General features: G+C 37.3%; 1 protein-coding gene across 2 annotated transcripts; it reads right to left on the minus strand.

Annotated features, from left to right (window-relative positions):
• Nucleotides 1-3015: 3015 nt before the first annotated feature.
• Nucleotides 3016-9364, minus strand: LOC122024631 (TLC domain-containing protein 4-B-like). 2 transcript variants are annotated; one of them, XM_042583286.1, is made up of 9 exons: nt 9180-9364; nt 7481-7574; nt 4853-4941; nt 4650-4785; nt 4495-4569; nt 4204-4325; nt 4040-4115; nt 3501-3560; nt 3016-3424 (listed from the first exon to the last, which is right to left on the minus strand). In XM_042583286.1, exons 2-9 carry the CDS (start codon nt 7490-7492, stop codon nt 3296-3298), a joined length of 699 nt encoding a protein of 232 aa, XP_042439220.1. In that variant the 5' UTR covers nt 7493-7574; nt 9180-9364; the 3' UTR covers nt 3016-3295. The 2 variants fall into 2 exon arrangements, with proteins under 2 accessions (XP_042439220.1, XP_042439219.1); XM_042583285.1 differs by having other exon boundaries at nt 7481-7609.
• Nucleotides 9365-17663: the final 8299 nt, after the last annotated feature.

Consider the following 17663-nt stretch of genomic DNA (forward strand, 5'->3'; position numbering starts at 1 on the left):
CTTGTGGATCTTCTTGAGAGTCGACCGGCTGCAGACCGCGGTTCTCCAACTCATCTACGGCCGTTGCATTGATCGCGACATTCGTAAGCTTAGCCTTTTCGGCCAGACACACACATAGCATGACTTCAGCTGCAAAAGAGGAAGAAAAATCAGTTAGAATCAAAGGAAGGAGTGAAGAAGTTGTATACCTAAGTTGGACGGAAGTCGGGTGTGGATCGGACTCAAGCCAAAAATGTAGAGGACACCCTCCAGCAGTAACTTATGGATGTCATATTTCTAACCGGACAACATGGAAACTGCATTGAGCTAGTCTGATCGGCTCTTGTACTATTAAGGGAGATTGACTTGCCACTTCGAGTTGCCAGTTGGTTGAGAAGTCTGGCCGCTCGGGAAGACGCACAAAAAAGAAAAACTCCCTCCAATGCTTGTTGGAGGTCGACATTTTGTCGAAGAAAACTAAGCCCACTCAGGCTTGGAAAAAAAAAGTCCCCAACTTGAAAAATTTTGGATAAAAAAAATAGTGAAAAAGTCGATTAGTTAAAGGAATGTCGTGCAGGCGGAATAGAACCACTACCCCCACACAGCAGCCGAAAGGAGTTCGGCATTAATTGATGAAGGAAAATGAGAAAATATTTACATACTGCAGGAAAGAAAGGGTGGATTGGAAACCGTAGACCGACGGTAAACTGATCCCTAAAGAAACAAAGGTAGCCGGACATCAGAGAATTTGGCCGATCGGAAGGAGAAGGAAAAACAACTTTGTATTTGGAAGGGAGCTTAAAGGCGGCTGTCAAGCTCTCAGCGTCGCCGACATCAAACCTGGACTCAGTAGAGGTGTACCAAGGCCCGGGGACGCTAACAGGAAATTATGAGGGACTCTTCATCGCAAAAAACAAAGGCAGCGAAAATACACGATTGGAAGAAAGCCTACTAGAAGAATATTACCGAAACACAAATGAAGAAATGCCGAAAAACTCGAAGACGGAGAAGTGCAGAGGAAGAAGGCGATATGTGATTGGAAAGAAGCTTACTGGAAGGTCGCCGGAGGAGCAGGAAAGGAAGAATATCGCCGGAACACATAGACGGGGTGACACCGAAAAGCTTGAAGACGGAGAAGTGCAGAGGAAGAAGGCGATGCGACGGGTTTATAAACCCCAGGACCGGTCGATCGGGGTCGTCCGATCGAGGGTCGCGAAGACCTAGACATAAATCTGGCCGTCGAATTCAAACCACCAAACATCACATCGCCAAAGGATATCTGCCTGTCACATCTAACGTGCGGGGGCAGCAAGGGGGACACGTGGCACCTCCCCACAGGCCGATATTTAATGAAGGCAATTAAGAGGCATGGGGCGGGCTCAGCCATAATGCACAGGGATTTGCACGATTTTCCAGAAATATAGGTGATGTAAGCTCGGATCGCGCTCACCCAAAGAAGCCCAAGAAAAGATTTTCAAGTATAAATGTTCGTTGTGTCAATCGGCTTAAGGGAGCAGACATATAGTCGAACGCCAATCTTCAACAGGCCGACTGGCAAAGAGTGGTCACATAGCCGACCGTTGGGCCATGTTAGTCCGATCAGAAGCCAATGAGTGTCGTAAGCCGATCAGGTGAAAAGTGTCATTGATAATTTGTCTAATCAGTCGGACTTGCAACCTCCTTCGACTAGACTTGAGGAGGAGGCATGAAATGTGGTGATAAGAAGGGGCCCATCCTGCGGGGGATAGTTGCCACGATGGAGGTCAAAGTCATGGCGATCAATGTTCAGGTATCATATGGTCGGACGAATGATAAGTGTATCGGCTGATCAGGCGATCAGGTCCCCGACCGGGAGGAGAAGGTGCCCGATTCGACCCTACCTTTGACTCGGGGGGATGCATCGAATAGTCGACGCTTAAGGAGGTGCTGGATGCCAGGAGGATACAGTATCCTGGCCGAGCAACTACCCCGCTCGGCCCGACAACAGGATTCGGCAGTCGCAGCGGAGTTACAGTCGAGCGGACGTAGTACGGACGCAGCGAAACTCTGGCCGAGAGGCTATTCCGCTCGGCCTAGCAGCAGACCCCTGTGTTATCCATCAACATCCTTTTGGGAGTTAGTACCGCTGACACCAAGCATAGTCAACCAGAAGATCGTACGACGGAAGCTTCTACTGTCACATCAGAGATATGCTCGGCTTGTTAAGATATTGTATCAGGGACATTTTACTGATAAGTTTTTTTAGGAAAAATTTTAAGAAGCGTGCTGGCCTTGGGAAGCGGGCACGCGCGCTACAGGAGCTCTATATAAAGGGAGATCCAAGTATCGGCGGAGGTATACGATATACTATTTATGCTATAGTCTTCGTTCTTATTGCTTTACCTTCTATTTTATCGCTGATGATTGACTTAAATATTATAGGATTAATGGTGAAAATTACTTTCCTAACTCGATATTGATATCATCTATTTTATAGGATGGAACGACATCGGTCAGGAGAATATTTATATCTCTAACTTTTCATTTAATGGACGACAGGATTAAAGCCTTGTAGAAATAAAAAGAAGTAGGATGCTTGTTTTTTTAATCAAGATAGTGCTTCCTTGAAATGCTCAAAAGATTCTCAATGTAAATTTTCCATTCAATTTAAACGTGGTCCCATCAGTAATGACGTATGATGACAAGCTCGATAATGGGACGGGTGTCAATCCACTTTTATGGCATTATTCCTGGTGCCGTTCTTCGCTTACTTTCTAACTTGTTCTGGAAACATGTGTCTCTGTATTTATTCTCATAATCACAATTTTGTCCAAAAATAATTCTCGAGATATATTTTATCCCTGATAAAAATAAAATAATTACACTTTATTTTTATTATCATTAAAAGAATATCCTATATATAATATCAAAAGTATTTTTTTATATTTTATTTTCTCTTGACAAAAGAAGAAGACTTCATATAGGCTATAGCTAGTTCTTGTTATATGTTCATATAAGAAAGAAAACATGAAGACTTCACCCTAGAGAAGCTCTACATGAATAAGAACTCGCAAGAAAGTAGCGCATTCTTGTAGATATCTCCTGGTTACAAACAAGGTGCAATTCGGGCGTGCGCCAATACATCAATCTTATGTGCTAATTGAGGTGATCTTGAAAAGATAAACATCCTTCCTACACCTTCGACTATCTTGCTTAGATTGTATCCGTCAATAGGGGCTGCCTACACATTTTGTATTTGCTCGAGAAAATATAGGAGTTACCCTCGAATATGCGAAGATCTTCTGCGTGTTGTATGTAGAGTACTGGAGTTCCTCTTTCACTGCCGCTTAGCTAATGTTTTCTTCAGTCCTCGCAAAATCTTTCCAAACCAAATCATATTCATGATAAACAATGAAATGGGGACCAGAAAAGCTAGGGTGTAACCAATTGTGTGCATCTGCTCAACCTGTTATAGATGAGGAACGAATGTCGATAAAATATTGTGTTTACGATGATGACGCGATGAATTGGTATTAGCATACCTGATCATAGTGCAGGTAAACATGGTAGAACAAGTAGATGAACAACAAGATTCTTGCAACCTGCAATCAAGAATGTTCAGGTTATACTTTGATTGTAAAACAAAAAAGGGTTGAGTTTCATCATAAGAGATGAAATGATGGGGGAGCAGGCTTAAAGAGCCATACTCTTTTTTCTCCCCTAAGAAAAGCATATTTTGTGCACAAGAAAATTAAGAACAAGTTTTAGGAAACCCCTGACACCATTCATAAAGAAAAGCTAAAGAGGAATGCCAACTTAGTGCGAAGATGAAAAGTGCTTATATTCTCCCAACTCAAAAAGATACTACTGTATACTTGTCAAGTTTTGTCATTGAGCAAGTTCTTTTGTTCAATGATTGAGAGTGAACTCAATAATTTAAAGGATACTTACTCATCACGAAAAAACTTTGATGAAGTTGAGAAACATCTGAAATCACAATCTAGCCATGTTTTCAAGAGGTATGAATATGATTCTAGATTATCTTAATGTTTATATAAAAGAAAATTAACAGACAGCTTACAAGCCATGCGAAGAACATAGCAACACCATTAAGGACATATGCACTCGATCTTTTCATTCCTACAGTATCAAGGAACCTGCAGGAGATGAGAAAAAAGAAGTCAATAATTTAACATTTTATTCGTATCAGTTGTTGAAGTACTTAAATAACATCTGCAACCATACCATCGTAAATTTATCCCAGGAGTGGTGGTCTCAGATATGAGGACCATAAAAGTGTATAGCTGCCCCTCCCCAAACAATGCTGAGTAAGATATCGCAATTATAGATAGCGAGTGATGGAGAACCTAAAAAATTGGGATAAAGATCTCAATTATATTCCATACATATTATTCCCCAGATAGACCAGCAGACTGCTTATCAGATTTTGTTTTGAGTAGTCCAGAAGAAGAGTGTTTAGAGCTTAAATGAAGATGCAAAAATAATGAAGTTTCAAGTAAGTAATTAACTAATTACATATTCCATTCCACCGAGAGAAGGATAAAGCCAGAATAGCATGGCAAGATCAGTGATGAAGTACCCAACTGAAACCTGTTAAAGATATGGGTCATACAGTCAAATTGACAGAAGAAAAATAGGTGGTAATCTATGTGAATGTGCTCAGATTTCACCCCCAATGTAAAAGTGGAAAGATTTGAACTTCGGAATGTAATTAGGCCCTCAGCACGGTCAGAAAACAGATCTGAGAAGAATACTAAATATAATGACATCGATGTAATAAAAATGGCATGGGCACTGGACATTCCCCTGCAAAAGTGGTTCAAATTAAAACTGAAATCTAGAGGAAGATGTATGCAAGTATATGATATCTCACCTGTTGTTCCATTCAATCCGTTGGATCTTTGTAAGGGAGGCAAAGCCCTTGAAGTAAACCGAACTTATCAACTGGGAAGAATCATAAGCCTGAGGAAAAACACAAGAGTATAAGAAAATAATAGATGATCGAATTCCACTGTTATGCCTCATGAAACATCAACCAATAACAAAGAAACAATGTTAATCATACATGAAGCAAAGGAACCAAGATATTAATAAGATAATAATATCATAGTCATACTTTAGTTATATTACCATAGGTACACTTACAATACATGCCAAAAAAGATACCCAAAGGCTGCTACATCAGACATAAAGGAGGATGAGGTGTAGAGGATACAATAGATCTTTAAAACAATTTTCAGAAGTTCTTCCTCCAACTTACATCCAAAACTTTTAGAAAGCTCTTCCATTATCTTTACATTCCATGAATATGCATGAATGAACTAAAGCAACAACAAGCCTCAAAGTTTACCATTTTAGCCCAACATTTCAAACATTCAATTTTATCTAAAATCAATTGAACCTTAAGCTTTGGCATTGTTGAGGCTGGTTTTTAACAGCTACAAGAACCTTCCGGTGAAACAGCTAGAGCAGGTCTTATACAGGGTGGGTCAAGTCAGAGGAATAAATCGATGTAGGACTTCACAATGAGTCAAGTCCCTAGCAAGTTCTTAATGGCTTTGGTGGGCCAGTCAAACTGTGGCCAGTCCAAGGTCTTGGTCCAATTGGAAACAGCTCGTCAGAACTGTTTCCCTTGGACAAGTGGATAAGCTCCAGCCAAGAAAAGGTCAAAGAGTGCAGCTCCCTTAACCCAAATGGAGTCACTATAACCCAAGGTGAGTCATTGTAATTACTGTAATCCGTAGTTTGAGATTGAAGTTTTCCCTCGCGTTCTTGCTTAATATGTGGTATTTATAGGGATCTGTGTTCACATTGTTAGAAGCTGACACATCTTCTAGTTTCAGCTATCGTTGGGTTGCCACATATCAGTGACATGGTCAAGCAGCAGGTAGCAAGCTTCTGTAGGTCTACCTGCCTCAGTAAGGAAAAAGGGGACACGTTTCCTGTTCTGATTGGCCAGTGATATGGGGTGACATACCCAGGAATATTAAAAGGATGGTAAAAGTGCATTAAGTTTTTCAAATAAAGACAATTCCCACTAAGTTGAAGTTCTAATCGATCATCATTTTAATATTAGTTGTACTTGGATACTTGCTTCTGTTTTATAAAGTTATAATGGACAAAAAAGTTTGTAAGATCTATAACATCTTATATCTTTGTGTCTATCTTAAATCCAGAAGAAATGGCAAAGTTGCTAGAGTGAAATTTAACAAGAATAAAAAATGCCACCCAAACTACAGGCTAGCTCATAACGCTTGGTAGTCTATGGAATGAACAAACTAACTAGCAGGCTACTGATGTATAAGCAGATGATTGGAAAAACTTTTCAGATTTCTTATTCTCAAAAGATCCTGTATGGCTTACATCCTCTCTTTTTATTTTTCGAATAAAAAACAAGTTCTTGCAGGAATTATAATTTCCTGGACAAGAAATCAACTACAAAAAATTCATACACTTTTGGCAATTGAAAATTTACAGTGAGAAGAAGGGGAAAAAAGAAGAGAAGAATAGAGTCTATTCGATTGGTCATCAAATTGATTGACTCTCAAATAACACACTCATACTAAACCATCTCAGTAATTACACTTATATATAGACTACAGATATATAATGTTGCCCAAAAAAAAATATGCACATTAAGTGAATGGAAAAAGATGTTGGGAAACTATCAAATAAATGAGCCTACACATATCAATTGACATTATGTGTCTCATTTGACATGGGCATTAATATGTTGAACTTTAATATTTATCTTATTTTTCTAATGGGCCAAAATAAAATAAAATCCTATAGAGGTTCCCAGTGTAACCATTATTCTATCTTCATTCACATCCTATATTCACATCATTTTGAAGTTTTCTCTATAAGGAAAGTTTAGATGTGGAAATCAGTCAGCTCATCTTCTGTGTCTACATGAATTCATGAATTTAGGTATGCTTCTGATAAATTTTCCCCAATGATATAACATGAGATCCTGATTCTGGCTTTGGTAATTTTCATCAAATCGTAGTTTCTTTACTTACAAAAGAAGTGATCACATTTTCTTAATTTCATCAGACACCAGGCAAATATTGGCAAAATGAAAAACCAAATGTTGATTTTCTCAGTTCTTATTCAATCATTCATACAAACTTCTTATTTCCTGAAATGTTGTTGTACTTTAATCTGAAACAACTCTTGGTGTCAATATTCAAGACTTCAACCAAAATAGAACTTTTAAATTCAATTTCTTACCATTTTTCTTTCTGAAAAATATTCCATAGTCAATATGGCAAGTCATTAATAGATACCAGTAGACTACTAGAAATTCACCTCTTTATTAAGATCATGTATTCTAGTTCACCATACCATTTGGTTGTATATCTTTTATGTTAGAAACACATAATACATATATCATTATTTTATTTTACTTTTCTCATTCCCTGCAAGTTATCTCAAATAATTGCATTGAAATTACCCAGTCAATAATATTTAATAAATATAAAATTGAGATGGGACATACCATTTTACACATAAAAATGCCACAAAGTAGAGAGGTATATGGGATGAATGGATCTGCTAGCAAGTAATCTTTAACAAGGATCTCAGCCTGGTACCTGTAGGACTCCATTGCCAAGAGGAGTTATGAAACCTTGCAGTGAGAAATGTACCTCACTTTAGTTCATGGAAAGAAAAAAAATCTTAAATTACAAAAGACGATAAATAATGAGATTTAAAATCTTTTAATAGAACCGCTAATCAAATGTGTCATCACAATAGAGAGCCTTTTTCGTGCACATCAAGTGGAATAACTCACTAAAAGTTTTCACTTTCTAAAGGACATGAGAATTTAATCATAGTTTCACGCTTATGTTTACCAAATATAGCTAAGCTTTAGTGAACTGACTTATCTATTTGAAACGGCATTCATAAAATAACTATGTGGTGTTCCCTATGAAATTAATCCTATAATCTACAACCTTTTAAATATTTATGCACCTAAAAATTTGAGCAACCAATCCTTTGTTTGAGTTACATGGTAGCACTCGGGCACAATGCTAAAAAAGGTCAGACACAAATCAATACTATTAATTTCCTTAGATTGTCATAGCATGATTCTCTAATGAAAACCTTGGTGCAAAGGTTGAATATCAGTATCCAAGCATACTGGATAGACCTGTACACGTCAATTATCGGTTCTTTAAGATAGTTTACCAGACATAGTGAATGACCATATCTTAAATTGACCTGTTCAGTGTGGAAATTAGTTTGCATAATCTTCTGATTGGGGTTCCAACAGCCATACCAGAACACACTTTTGAGCAATAGCTAGATCATCCCTTTTTATCTTCTAGCCTAATATTTTTCACACTTTTAAATCCAGAAAACTCTACTTGGGAATTTTTCATTGAAGATTTCATGTAAATGTTGCCATAAGGTCCGCTCATGCTTTTTCTACTGAAACAGAACTCATGGCTTCTCCAGATAACTTAATAATTGATAAAACGGCCATGCCGAGATCATGCCACTCAAATTTAGTCCATGTATGCAGACAAACATCTAATACAATGCTTCAAAAGTGGGCCTATATTCTGAAAGGTGCAATACAGCAGAGACTTTTAAAATGCAACTTATGTAGATGAGTGGAACTAAATTTTAGCTTGTTCAGCCTTGTGGAAAATATATGAATTTATTATTTTTCGAACTCAAAAAAGCTGCTCACCAAACGAATTTGATCATCTGAACACTGAAAAGGCAGAGAGCAATAAAAGGATCCGCTTATTGAAGGGTCTCATACCAAAGACGACGAGCTGAAATTTGACTAATCCAGTAGTAATTCTAACACAAATTTTTTTCTTTTGAAAAAAAAAAAAACAGTTTCTCGAGCAAGTGTGCATCAAAAGACGGTATTCAGTCAAAAAGCTGTTAGTAGAAAGCCATACATCAGTAAATAGACTCAATCCTATGCCTGAAAAAGCCCTAATGTGAGACAGAGGGGTCATTCTTCAAGCATCTAAGTAGCTTCAATTTTCATTACGATTTCCGAACTACCGGTACGGCATACAGCAGCAATCCAACCCGAGATTGCACAATATACGAAAGTACAAATTTTTCTGACACGGGAGCAAAGAAATCGACCAGAAAAGGCATCCTCGCACAAGAAAGAATAAGAAAAAAATCACAGAGAAGCAGAAACTACGATTGGCAAAAAGGCAAAATACCTCAAAAACAATGCCGAACGGCGACCGCGCGTAATCGACCAACGAGATCTTCCAGATCTATCGCGCTATTGGTCCTTCTAGCGCTTGGAGATTGCTGCACAAATGTGCGACGACGAGGAAAGAGAGAAAGAGATTACGACGAAAGGGTTTGGTTCGGAGACGATCGAAACAGACGAAGAAGCTACAAATAAATAAAACAAAAATAAATAAATAAAATGGTAAATGAATAATCAGTGGATGAACATGTTGTTTTATTTTATTTTTATTATTATTTTAAATAAAAAACATAATAATTAATTAATTTTATTAAGAAAAAAGAAAAAATTTTATTCTAAAATTTATTTACAAAAAAATAAAATTGATTCAAATTAAATAAATTTTGATTCTTATATATAAAATAACAATTTAATTTAACTATAATATGTGTTAATGAATAATTAGTTTGAAAGTCCCTTTCATATTACTATAAAAGTGGACAAAAAAACAAGAAAAAGAAATATAGACAATTGAAGGAATAATTTAGTGGCACTAATAAATTGCATTAAATATGGCATTAATTCTAAGCGAATAACTTCTATAACTTAAAAGAAAAAGATTAAGGTGGGTTTAATTATTCGGTGATGCTGGCTTTTTTTTTCATATACTTTTTTTTTGTGGCTAAATTGAATAATGGACGGTGTAATAAAAGTTGTGATTAAAGAGAGAAATATAGAAGTATTTTTTCCTTTTATTATTTTTAAATTAATTGTTAGATTTAATATGGACTTTAATATTTTTAATAAATATTAATAATTGAAAATTTTAATGAAAAAACTATGAATATACGTTAATTGATCATGCTTATATTAATTTAGATTTTTTAATGAATATTTAAAATATTTTTTATGCTGACAATAAAAAATGTGAAAAATCAATATGTTAATTGATTTTAAAAAAATAAAAAAATTACATTTTTCTAATTCTTATATAATAAAATTAACATATTCCTTAATTTATTTTAAATGGCTATGTTGGTTAATTTTAAAACAAAAAAAAATATTAAGTAAGGTGATAATCTGATAATATGCCCCGATGTTGTTATTAAATTAAAAGGCACATAATTTTTTCACTAAAAGTCAACTCTATATTTATTAATTAGTTTATCACTATTTAATTATTACATAAGATATATCATTGCTTAATCTATTATATATTAACAAATAATTAAAGGTCAACGTAGATTTTAATTAAAATTAAGGAGACAAAGATACATATCTACCCAGGTTGACTATTCCGATTGTGTCATATTAATATATTATTATAAATGGATTGTATTGTTTGAGTCAATAAAAATTAATCATACTAATAAAAACTTTAGAAACTTTTATTTTAATAAAATAATAATCTAATATAATTTTTTAATAATAAATATATCTCTTTTCTAATTCACCGACCAATGGAATAAATTTAAAAAATACACGATGATGTTGTTATATTTGTTCATGGTTCTATCGATCATCATCTATAATCTCAATCCCTCGTGCTTACGATGCAATGGAAGAGGTCAAGTTATTATCTAAATATTTATAGTTTGATCATATTATATGATACATTTGTAAAGATTTTTTTAAATGTAACATGTAATTATAAGATGTTGGACTTCTACGCCGCCTGCTGCGAGTACTTTTTGATTTATCCTGATGATCGATGAAAAATTTTTATGGGATTATATCAATGCCTAAGCTTGATGTTACCATGATTTATCATTTTATTTTCAATGCAAAATGATATTACCTTGGGCTCAACTACCAATCCATCTTTGTAAATATTGTCATAAAGTATCAATTACCATCACAAATCACAATTAATGGATGCAATTGAGAAGAGGTCTACCCATAAGACCTTGTAATGATTTATAGAATTAGATATCTGGATTATTAAAAAAATTAAAATGATATGTGCTTCGAGGTACATTGCAAAAGTGCCTTCGGGGCTATGCTACAATGATAAAATATTTAGATTATCATCTAAGTATTCGCGGTTCGAGCCTTAGTTATGACGAATTTGTAGAAATTTTTCCTTCAAATGGGACGCACAACTAAAAGATACTGGGCTCCTGTGATAACTATGATTTTACTGTATTATTTTTATTCATACATGCATGGTTTGATGTTATATTTATAGATGAAACATATATTTGCATCATATTTCGTACATTGTATGTATTCTTGGACTTAATTACAAATTATCTTATTTTGTGTTATTTGATGCTAATATTTGATTCTTATTTTGTATGCATCAAAAGATCTTGGATTTGAATTTATTCGAACCGAATTTGTGTTCGAATCAGAGTTTAAACGAGAAGATCAAGCTTTAGAGCATTATGGACCGTTCATCAAGAATAAAAGAGATCTGAACCATCCATTGTAGATATGGTCCATCTGACCTAAGGAAGAGTAGATCCAAATGCTTGATCAAGCTCAATACCTTCGGATCAGATTTTGAGTGACTTTCCAACGTTGATCAAGATCCAAATCACCCACAGCCGTCCATCACAGATTTGAGATCTGATTTAAATCAAGAAGCTACAATAGTTTCCTTTGTCAATCTCCACAGTGTTGTTCGCGGCGCGAGCTCGGCGATTTCGACCCCAATTCTAGTTCCGATCATCTTCTCAGGCGACGTCTTTAGTGGAGAGCTTCAAGGCAGATACTGGACCAAGATTCCGATCATCTGGAGCCGCCGGCGAGCGTTCTCTCTTATGGAAAACTAGTTTATGTGATTCTCTGTTCCGGCTCAGATTTGGCAGTGTTCCTCCGATCTGTGACTCCTCTTCCCATCAGCAACACTAGGCGTCGTTCCTTCGGTGTTACTGAGCTCCATCCGACGATCATCCACAATTCATAGCTTCATTCCAGATTCAGAGTTTCCTGGTTGCAGAAATCCAGATTTTCGGCCATTTATAGGTTTCGGGTTGTTTCTAGCTTGTCGGAGGCGTTCCGCCGGTGTTGCTGAACAATCTTGGAACTGAATTGTTACTGAGGTTCTTCACTAATGACTGGAGTTGGGCGTTCTCATCTCCGACCTCTTGTGTGACGGCAAGAGTGTGATGTTTGGTTAGATTGGTTGTGAGATTGGAACGGTTATCATTTTATTTTACTTTGTTTCTAGTTAGATTGGTTATGAGATTGGAACGGTTATCATTTTATTTTACTTTGTTTCTATTTTATAACTAGAACAAATTTCTTTTGATGTTAGTTATATTTTTATCAAGTAATCTAGCATTTCTTTGTCTTGTTGAAGTTTAATGCATGTTTAGTAGTTATAATTTCATTGATGCAATTTACTTTAAGTTTTGTTTGAGCTTGGTTAATTGTTAAGTGATTAAGTTTTAAATTAGGGTTTAAATTGTACTTTAGATCATATTTAATTGTCTTGTATTTCATTTTTAGTTTAAGTGTGTTAATGGTTTAATTATAACGTAGGGTGACAATGTGTTGTTGATTGATTGTTGGCACCTAGGAGATTTCATGTATGCATTAGATTAGTTTCTTAGTTGTTGTGCTTTTTATTTGTTAGATTTAGATTCAAAGCTAAAACCCCCATTTCTATATTAAAATTTCAAAAATAGGAATAACATACGATTCTAAGATTACCATCCTACTATTAGTTCCTTGAGAGATTGGATACTGGGCTCGTTATTACAACATCATTGTGTAGCTAAGAGGTTCATGGATATAAATTGTTAATTTGATTTGTGGGTATGACAGATTCGTCTTATTAGGTTGTCTGCTACGAGCGTTTTCCGATTTATCCTAGTGATCGATGAAAAATTTTCATAGAAAGAAATTAATCACCTAAATATAATGTTACCTAGTATAGTTAATCATTTACAGTACAATGACAAAGTGCTTCTATAGTTAATAAAGCCTCGACGGTCGATTCCAAGTCAGGGCTTATGATTAATTTTCTCTTGTCAAAAGATAATTCATTATAAGTTATTCCCACTTTTAAATTTATATTGATGGTAATAAAAAAAATTATGTAAAATTGAGTCGGCCATCTTAATGATTAATCGGTTCGAAGGATTACTTAAAAAAAAACTATTCAAGATGACACGTGTCTTGTTATAATTTTAAAATATATATGAATATTATTTACTATAGTTAAAATAGTATTTAATTTTGCTGGACAGAAGGAACAATGATAACACCTACTCGGTGGAATATTATTTATTTCAATATATCATATTAGATAAATTGCTAATATTAATTAGGTGAGAAGGTTTTAATATTGAAAATTTAACTATAGTAATAGTTCCAACCATTTGCATCCGCTTTGCTTATAACTATTACTAAGTATTGATGATATTTTTGTGTTGATATTGAAAGAATATTAAAAATGCTCGCTACACCCAATATTATTATAATATCATTTTCAGCTAATTGAGTTAGGGACGAGAAACGCTTAGTGTGCGACGTGATGAGACTCATGTCCCCCTTCCGGAGCTCCACCAAACCAGAAGTGGAAGTCGAGATACGATTCATAACGACATGCAATACAGGGGCGTAACTACATGAGCTGAGGAGGAGCGACCGCTCCGATAATATTTGGGGGAAAAAATTTAATATAGTGGTTTTTTTAAAAACAATTTAATTATAAATTGTAAAAATTTTAATTTTTTTTATAAAATATTTAATTAAAACAAGAATCCGAACATTTTTTCCTCCAACCCTTTTTCTCTTGATGTTTTTCTCTCTCATTGCCCATACTTTTTTCCCTCCCCTCCCATGTTTATTGTTGCTTCCTAATCCCCTCTTCTTTTCCCTCTCTCGTGGTCATTCTTCCTCTAATCTCCTTATTATTCTTTCTCTAATCCTAATTTTACTCTCAAAATTCTTCACCACACATTGATATTGTTGTTGTCTACGTTGCTATCGTTGCACGCCACTATTACCAACACCGCTGTCATTTGCTGCCAACGCTGTCGTCGTCGTTGTTGGTGCAATATCCCCTGAGTCAGGTTGACCAGGTTGACTAGGCTTGAGTTGGCTCAAGCATGAGTCTAGATGTTTGGGTTTCAATGTTTGATAATACGTGGAGATTGCAGGTGCAATCATCTGATTAGGGAGATTGCAGGTACAATTCCCCTCTGGTCAAGGTTGACCAGGTAGGTATGAAGAAAAGTCAAGTAGGTCAAAGAGTTGACTGGATACTTGACTGAGAAAGTCCTAACTGGAGGTTAGGCAGATGGGAAATCTTCGTAAGTGAAGTCAGGTGAAAGACCTAGTGAGTGAAGCTAGGCAGTTGGAAAGTCCTGGTAGTGAAGTCAGGCAGGTGAAAGTCCTAGTGAGTGAAGCCGGACAGATGAAAAGACCCGGTGAGTGAAGCCAGGCAGATGGGAAGTCCTAGTGAGTGAAGCTAGGCAGATGGAAAGACCTAGTGAGTGAAGCCAAGCAGATGGGAAGTCCTAGTGAGTGAAACTAGGCAAATGGAAAGACCTGGTGAGTGAAGCAAAGCACGTGGAAATCCAAGTGTGTCAAGGTTGACCAGATACTTGGTATTGAGAAGTCCAAGTAGGTCAAAGAATTGACCGGATACTTGACACAAGGAAATCCAAATGGGTCAAGGTTAACCAAACATTTGGCATGAGGAGAAAAGTCCAAGTGGGTCAAAGGGATTGACCAGACACTTGGTGAAGAAGCCCTAGCAGATCAAAGTTGACCAGATGCTAGACATAATGTTCTAACATATCACGGTTGACTAGATATTGGAATTGGGGGCCCTAGACTTGGTTTAAGCAAGTCAAAGGGTAACCAATCAATCAACTGATCGATTGAACATGAGTTCAATCGATCAGCTGATCAATTGGGGATGTGCTGCGACAAGCAGTGGCCCAATCGATTGGATCGGCCAACCAATTGGAAACTTATATCGCGCGCACAGAAGTGCTCCCAATCGATCAGCCGATCGATTGGGCACCTCCAATCGATCGACCGATTGATTGGAGACGAGATTTCTTGTGCACAGACACGAGAAATGCTAGATCGATTGGTCGATTGATTCAGGCATTCCTAGAGAGCACAGAGGCGCTTTGAATCGATCAACCAATTGATTCAAAGCCTCCCCAATCAATTAAGAGTCATTCAATCGATTGAGATCCGACCGTTGCGCAGGTTTAAAGCAGTTGCGAGCGATTTCCTCCGCACTTCTTCGAGCGCTTCTTCCCTAATCTTCACGGTCGTTTCTCCACAGAGCTCATTGGTACACACCAGATCTTGGAGGCTTAGAGAGAAGTGTTGGTGCACTTCCAAGCAAGTCAAGAGGTGTATTCAAGAAAGAAGAAGCAAGCTAGGGTTTTGTAAATCTTGTAAGATTTGTATTGTATAAGTTTGTCTTTCCTTCTTGTTGTATTATGAGTTTGTACAAGGTTTCTCCGCTTTCGATAGTTACCGTAAAGGAGTGTTTTTATAGTGAAGTGTGTGTGTCGTGTGTGGATCCTTAGATTAGTCACCTCTTCTTGAGGTGGATACCAAGTAAATCCTCGTGTTAGCATTGCAGAGTGCTTCGTAGTCTTATTCCGCTGCCTATCAACAACAACGAAGCAAGCAATCAAGCACGCCAAGCTATTCACCCCCCCTCCCCATAACACATTTCGACCCTAATAAGTGGTATCAGAGCAAAGTTGCTCTTCACCGAAATCATCGCGGGAAAGGGGTAAAGAAGCTAGAGGGTGAAGAAGTCGGAGTAAAATCCATAAAGTCGAAGACTTCAACAAAAACTCAACTTTAAATGGAATTCCAAGATGGACTTGGTTTCAACACAAGGGTGTCTCCACCATTCACAATTATGAGCTTCGATTCTTGAAAATCAAGAATCAAAAATTTCTTGATGATGGAGATAGAGCAATGGTTTTCTCTAATGGAAGGCTTTGAAGCTCCAACAAGTTCAAAGGGCAAAACTCTCAAGAGGAGCAAGTGGAGCCAAGAACAAATTCAAAGGAGCGAGGCAAATGACAAAGTGACCAAGCTATTGGTCGATTTATTGCCAAGCAATATTTTGGTCAAGTTGGAGAATTCAAGGATGCCAAGGAGCTTTGGAGCAAATTGGCAAAGATTCATGAAGTCCCCTCCACTCTACCAAATCAAGAAGAATCCAAAGAGAGCGACTCATTGGATCATGACCAAGAGGAAGAGGACTTCGAAGTTGAGAGATGCTCAACTTCCGAAGAAGAGGTCTAAGAAGCTTCATCTTCAACAGAATGCAACGAATAGGGCAATGAGGGAGCATAATCTTTGTTCCATGTACAAGATGAAGATGAAGAAGTCTCCACCTCTAGGATTGAGGAGGAGCAACCGTCGCTGACACCGGATCAAGAAGAAGGAGAAGTTTCTATTTTCAGGTCAAGCGAAGAAGAAGAAGAAAGTGTCATCCCTACACATGAAAGTATAATTATTTTAATTAAAAATAGGCCATGCAATCAGCCTGCTCCTTCTTCGTCCAGTTGCATTCTTCTTTGTCTTTTGGCGCTGCATATCCATACTTCATTATTAAAAGTATATCAAATTCAGTTTTAAAAAATACCTCCATTTTTCACTTCCATGTAGCGAAGTCTCCGTTGAACTTCGGGGGATGAATGTTAGCTCCGACCATCGTCTTGATCTTTGTGCTTCAGTTGGCGGTTAGTCCTTCTGATGCGGTCGAGCTCTGATACCACTTGTTGGCGCAGCGGGGCTGGCAAGAGAGGGGGTGAATTGCCTGAAAATAAAAGTATACCCTCCTCTAGACTTTCAACTTAAAATAATAGCAACTATAAAAATAATGAAATAACAGAAAAGAAAAGGGAGACCAGAAATTAACTTGGTTACAATCAAGACGGTTGTTAATCCAAGGCGGTTGAACAGCTCCACTAGCAAAATCTCCTTCACTGTAGGCGGAGAAGCCTTTTTACATTTAGATCGCTCACTAGTTGCTAGGAATTGATTACAAAGTTGATTGCTTGAATGAATGAATATTTCCTAGCTCTAGGGGCCTTTAAATAGCTCCTGGAAATCCTACTCGAAGGTCCAAGGCGCCTCCAATAAAGTCCAAGGCGCCTCCAAGTAGTTTGACCGAATAAAACTTTATCCGATTGCAAACGGCAAGTTTTACTGGGTCTGAGGCACCTCAAATGGCCTTGGAGGCGCCTCGGACTGGGTTTGAAGTGCCTCTGGCTAGCTTCTTCAGCTCCTTTTGGCTTCCTTTCTCCTTCCGAAGCTCCGATTGATTGGGTGATTGCGACCAACTGAAATAGGGCTCACCCGAACCCAATTTTCGGCCTTTTCCTCGAGTAGGCTTCCGTCCCGACTTTACGTCCCTCGAACGTCACACACGTTCTTCTCCCCCACCGGTGTACTCTTCCGCAGCTCTCTCATCCTTCGGACGCACCGAGCCCCTCGGCTCTCTTCCCGTGCCGTCCTTCTCGCTAGTTGCGTCTTCCGCTCGACTTTCTATGCTCCTAAGTTC

Source organism: Zingiber officinale, chromosome 9B (genome assembly GCF_018446385.1).
Source record: "Zingiber officinale cultivar Zhangliang chromosome 9B, Zo_v1.1, whole genome shotgun sequence".
In the NCBI taxonomy this organism is placed as follows: Eukaryota; Viridiplantae; Streptophyta; class Magnoliopsida; order Zingiberales; family Zingiberaceae; genus Zingiber; species Zingiber officinale.

Coding starts and splice junctions, on each gene's coding strand:
- LOC122024631 (XM_042583285.1), bottom strand. CDS start 7,588: ATGGAGTCCTACAGGTACCAGGCTGAGATCCTTGTTAAAGATTACTTG. Junction 4,786..4,852: donor CGGATTGAATGGAACAACAG/GTGAGATATCAT, acceptor CCACTTTTGCAG/GGGAATGTCCAGTGCCCATG. Junction 3,561..4,039: donor CTATGTTCTTCGCATGGCTT/GTAAGCTGTCTG, acceptor TCTTGATTGCAG/GTTGCAAGAATCTTGTTGTT.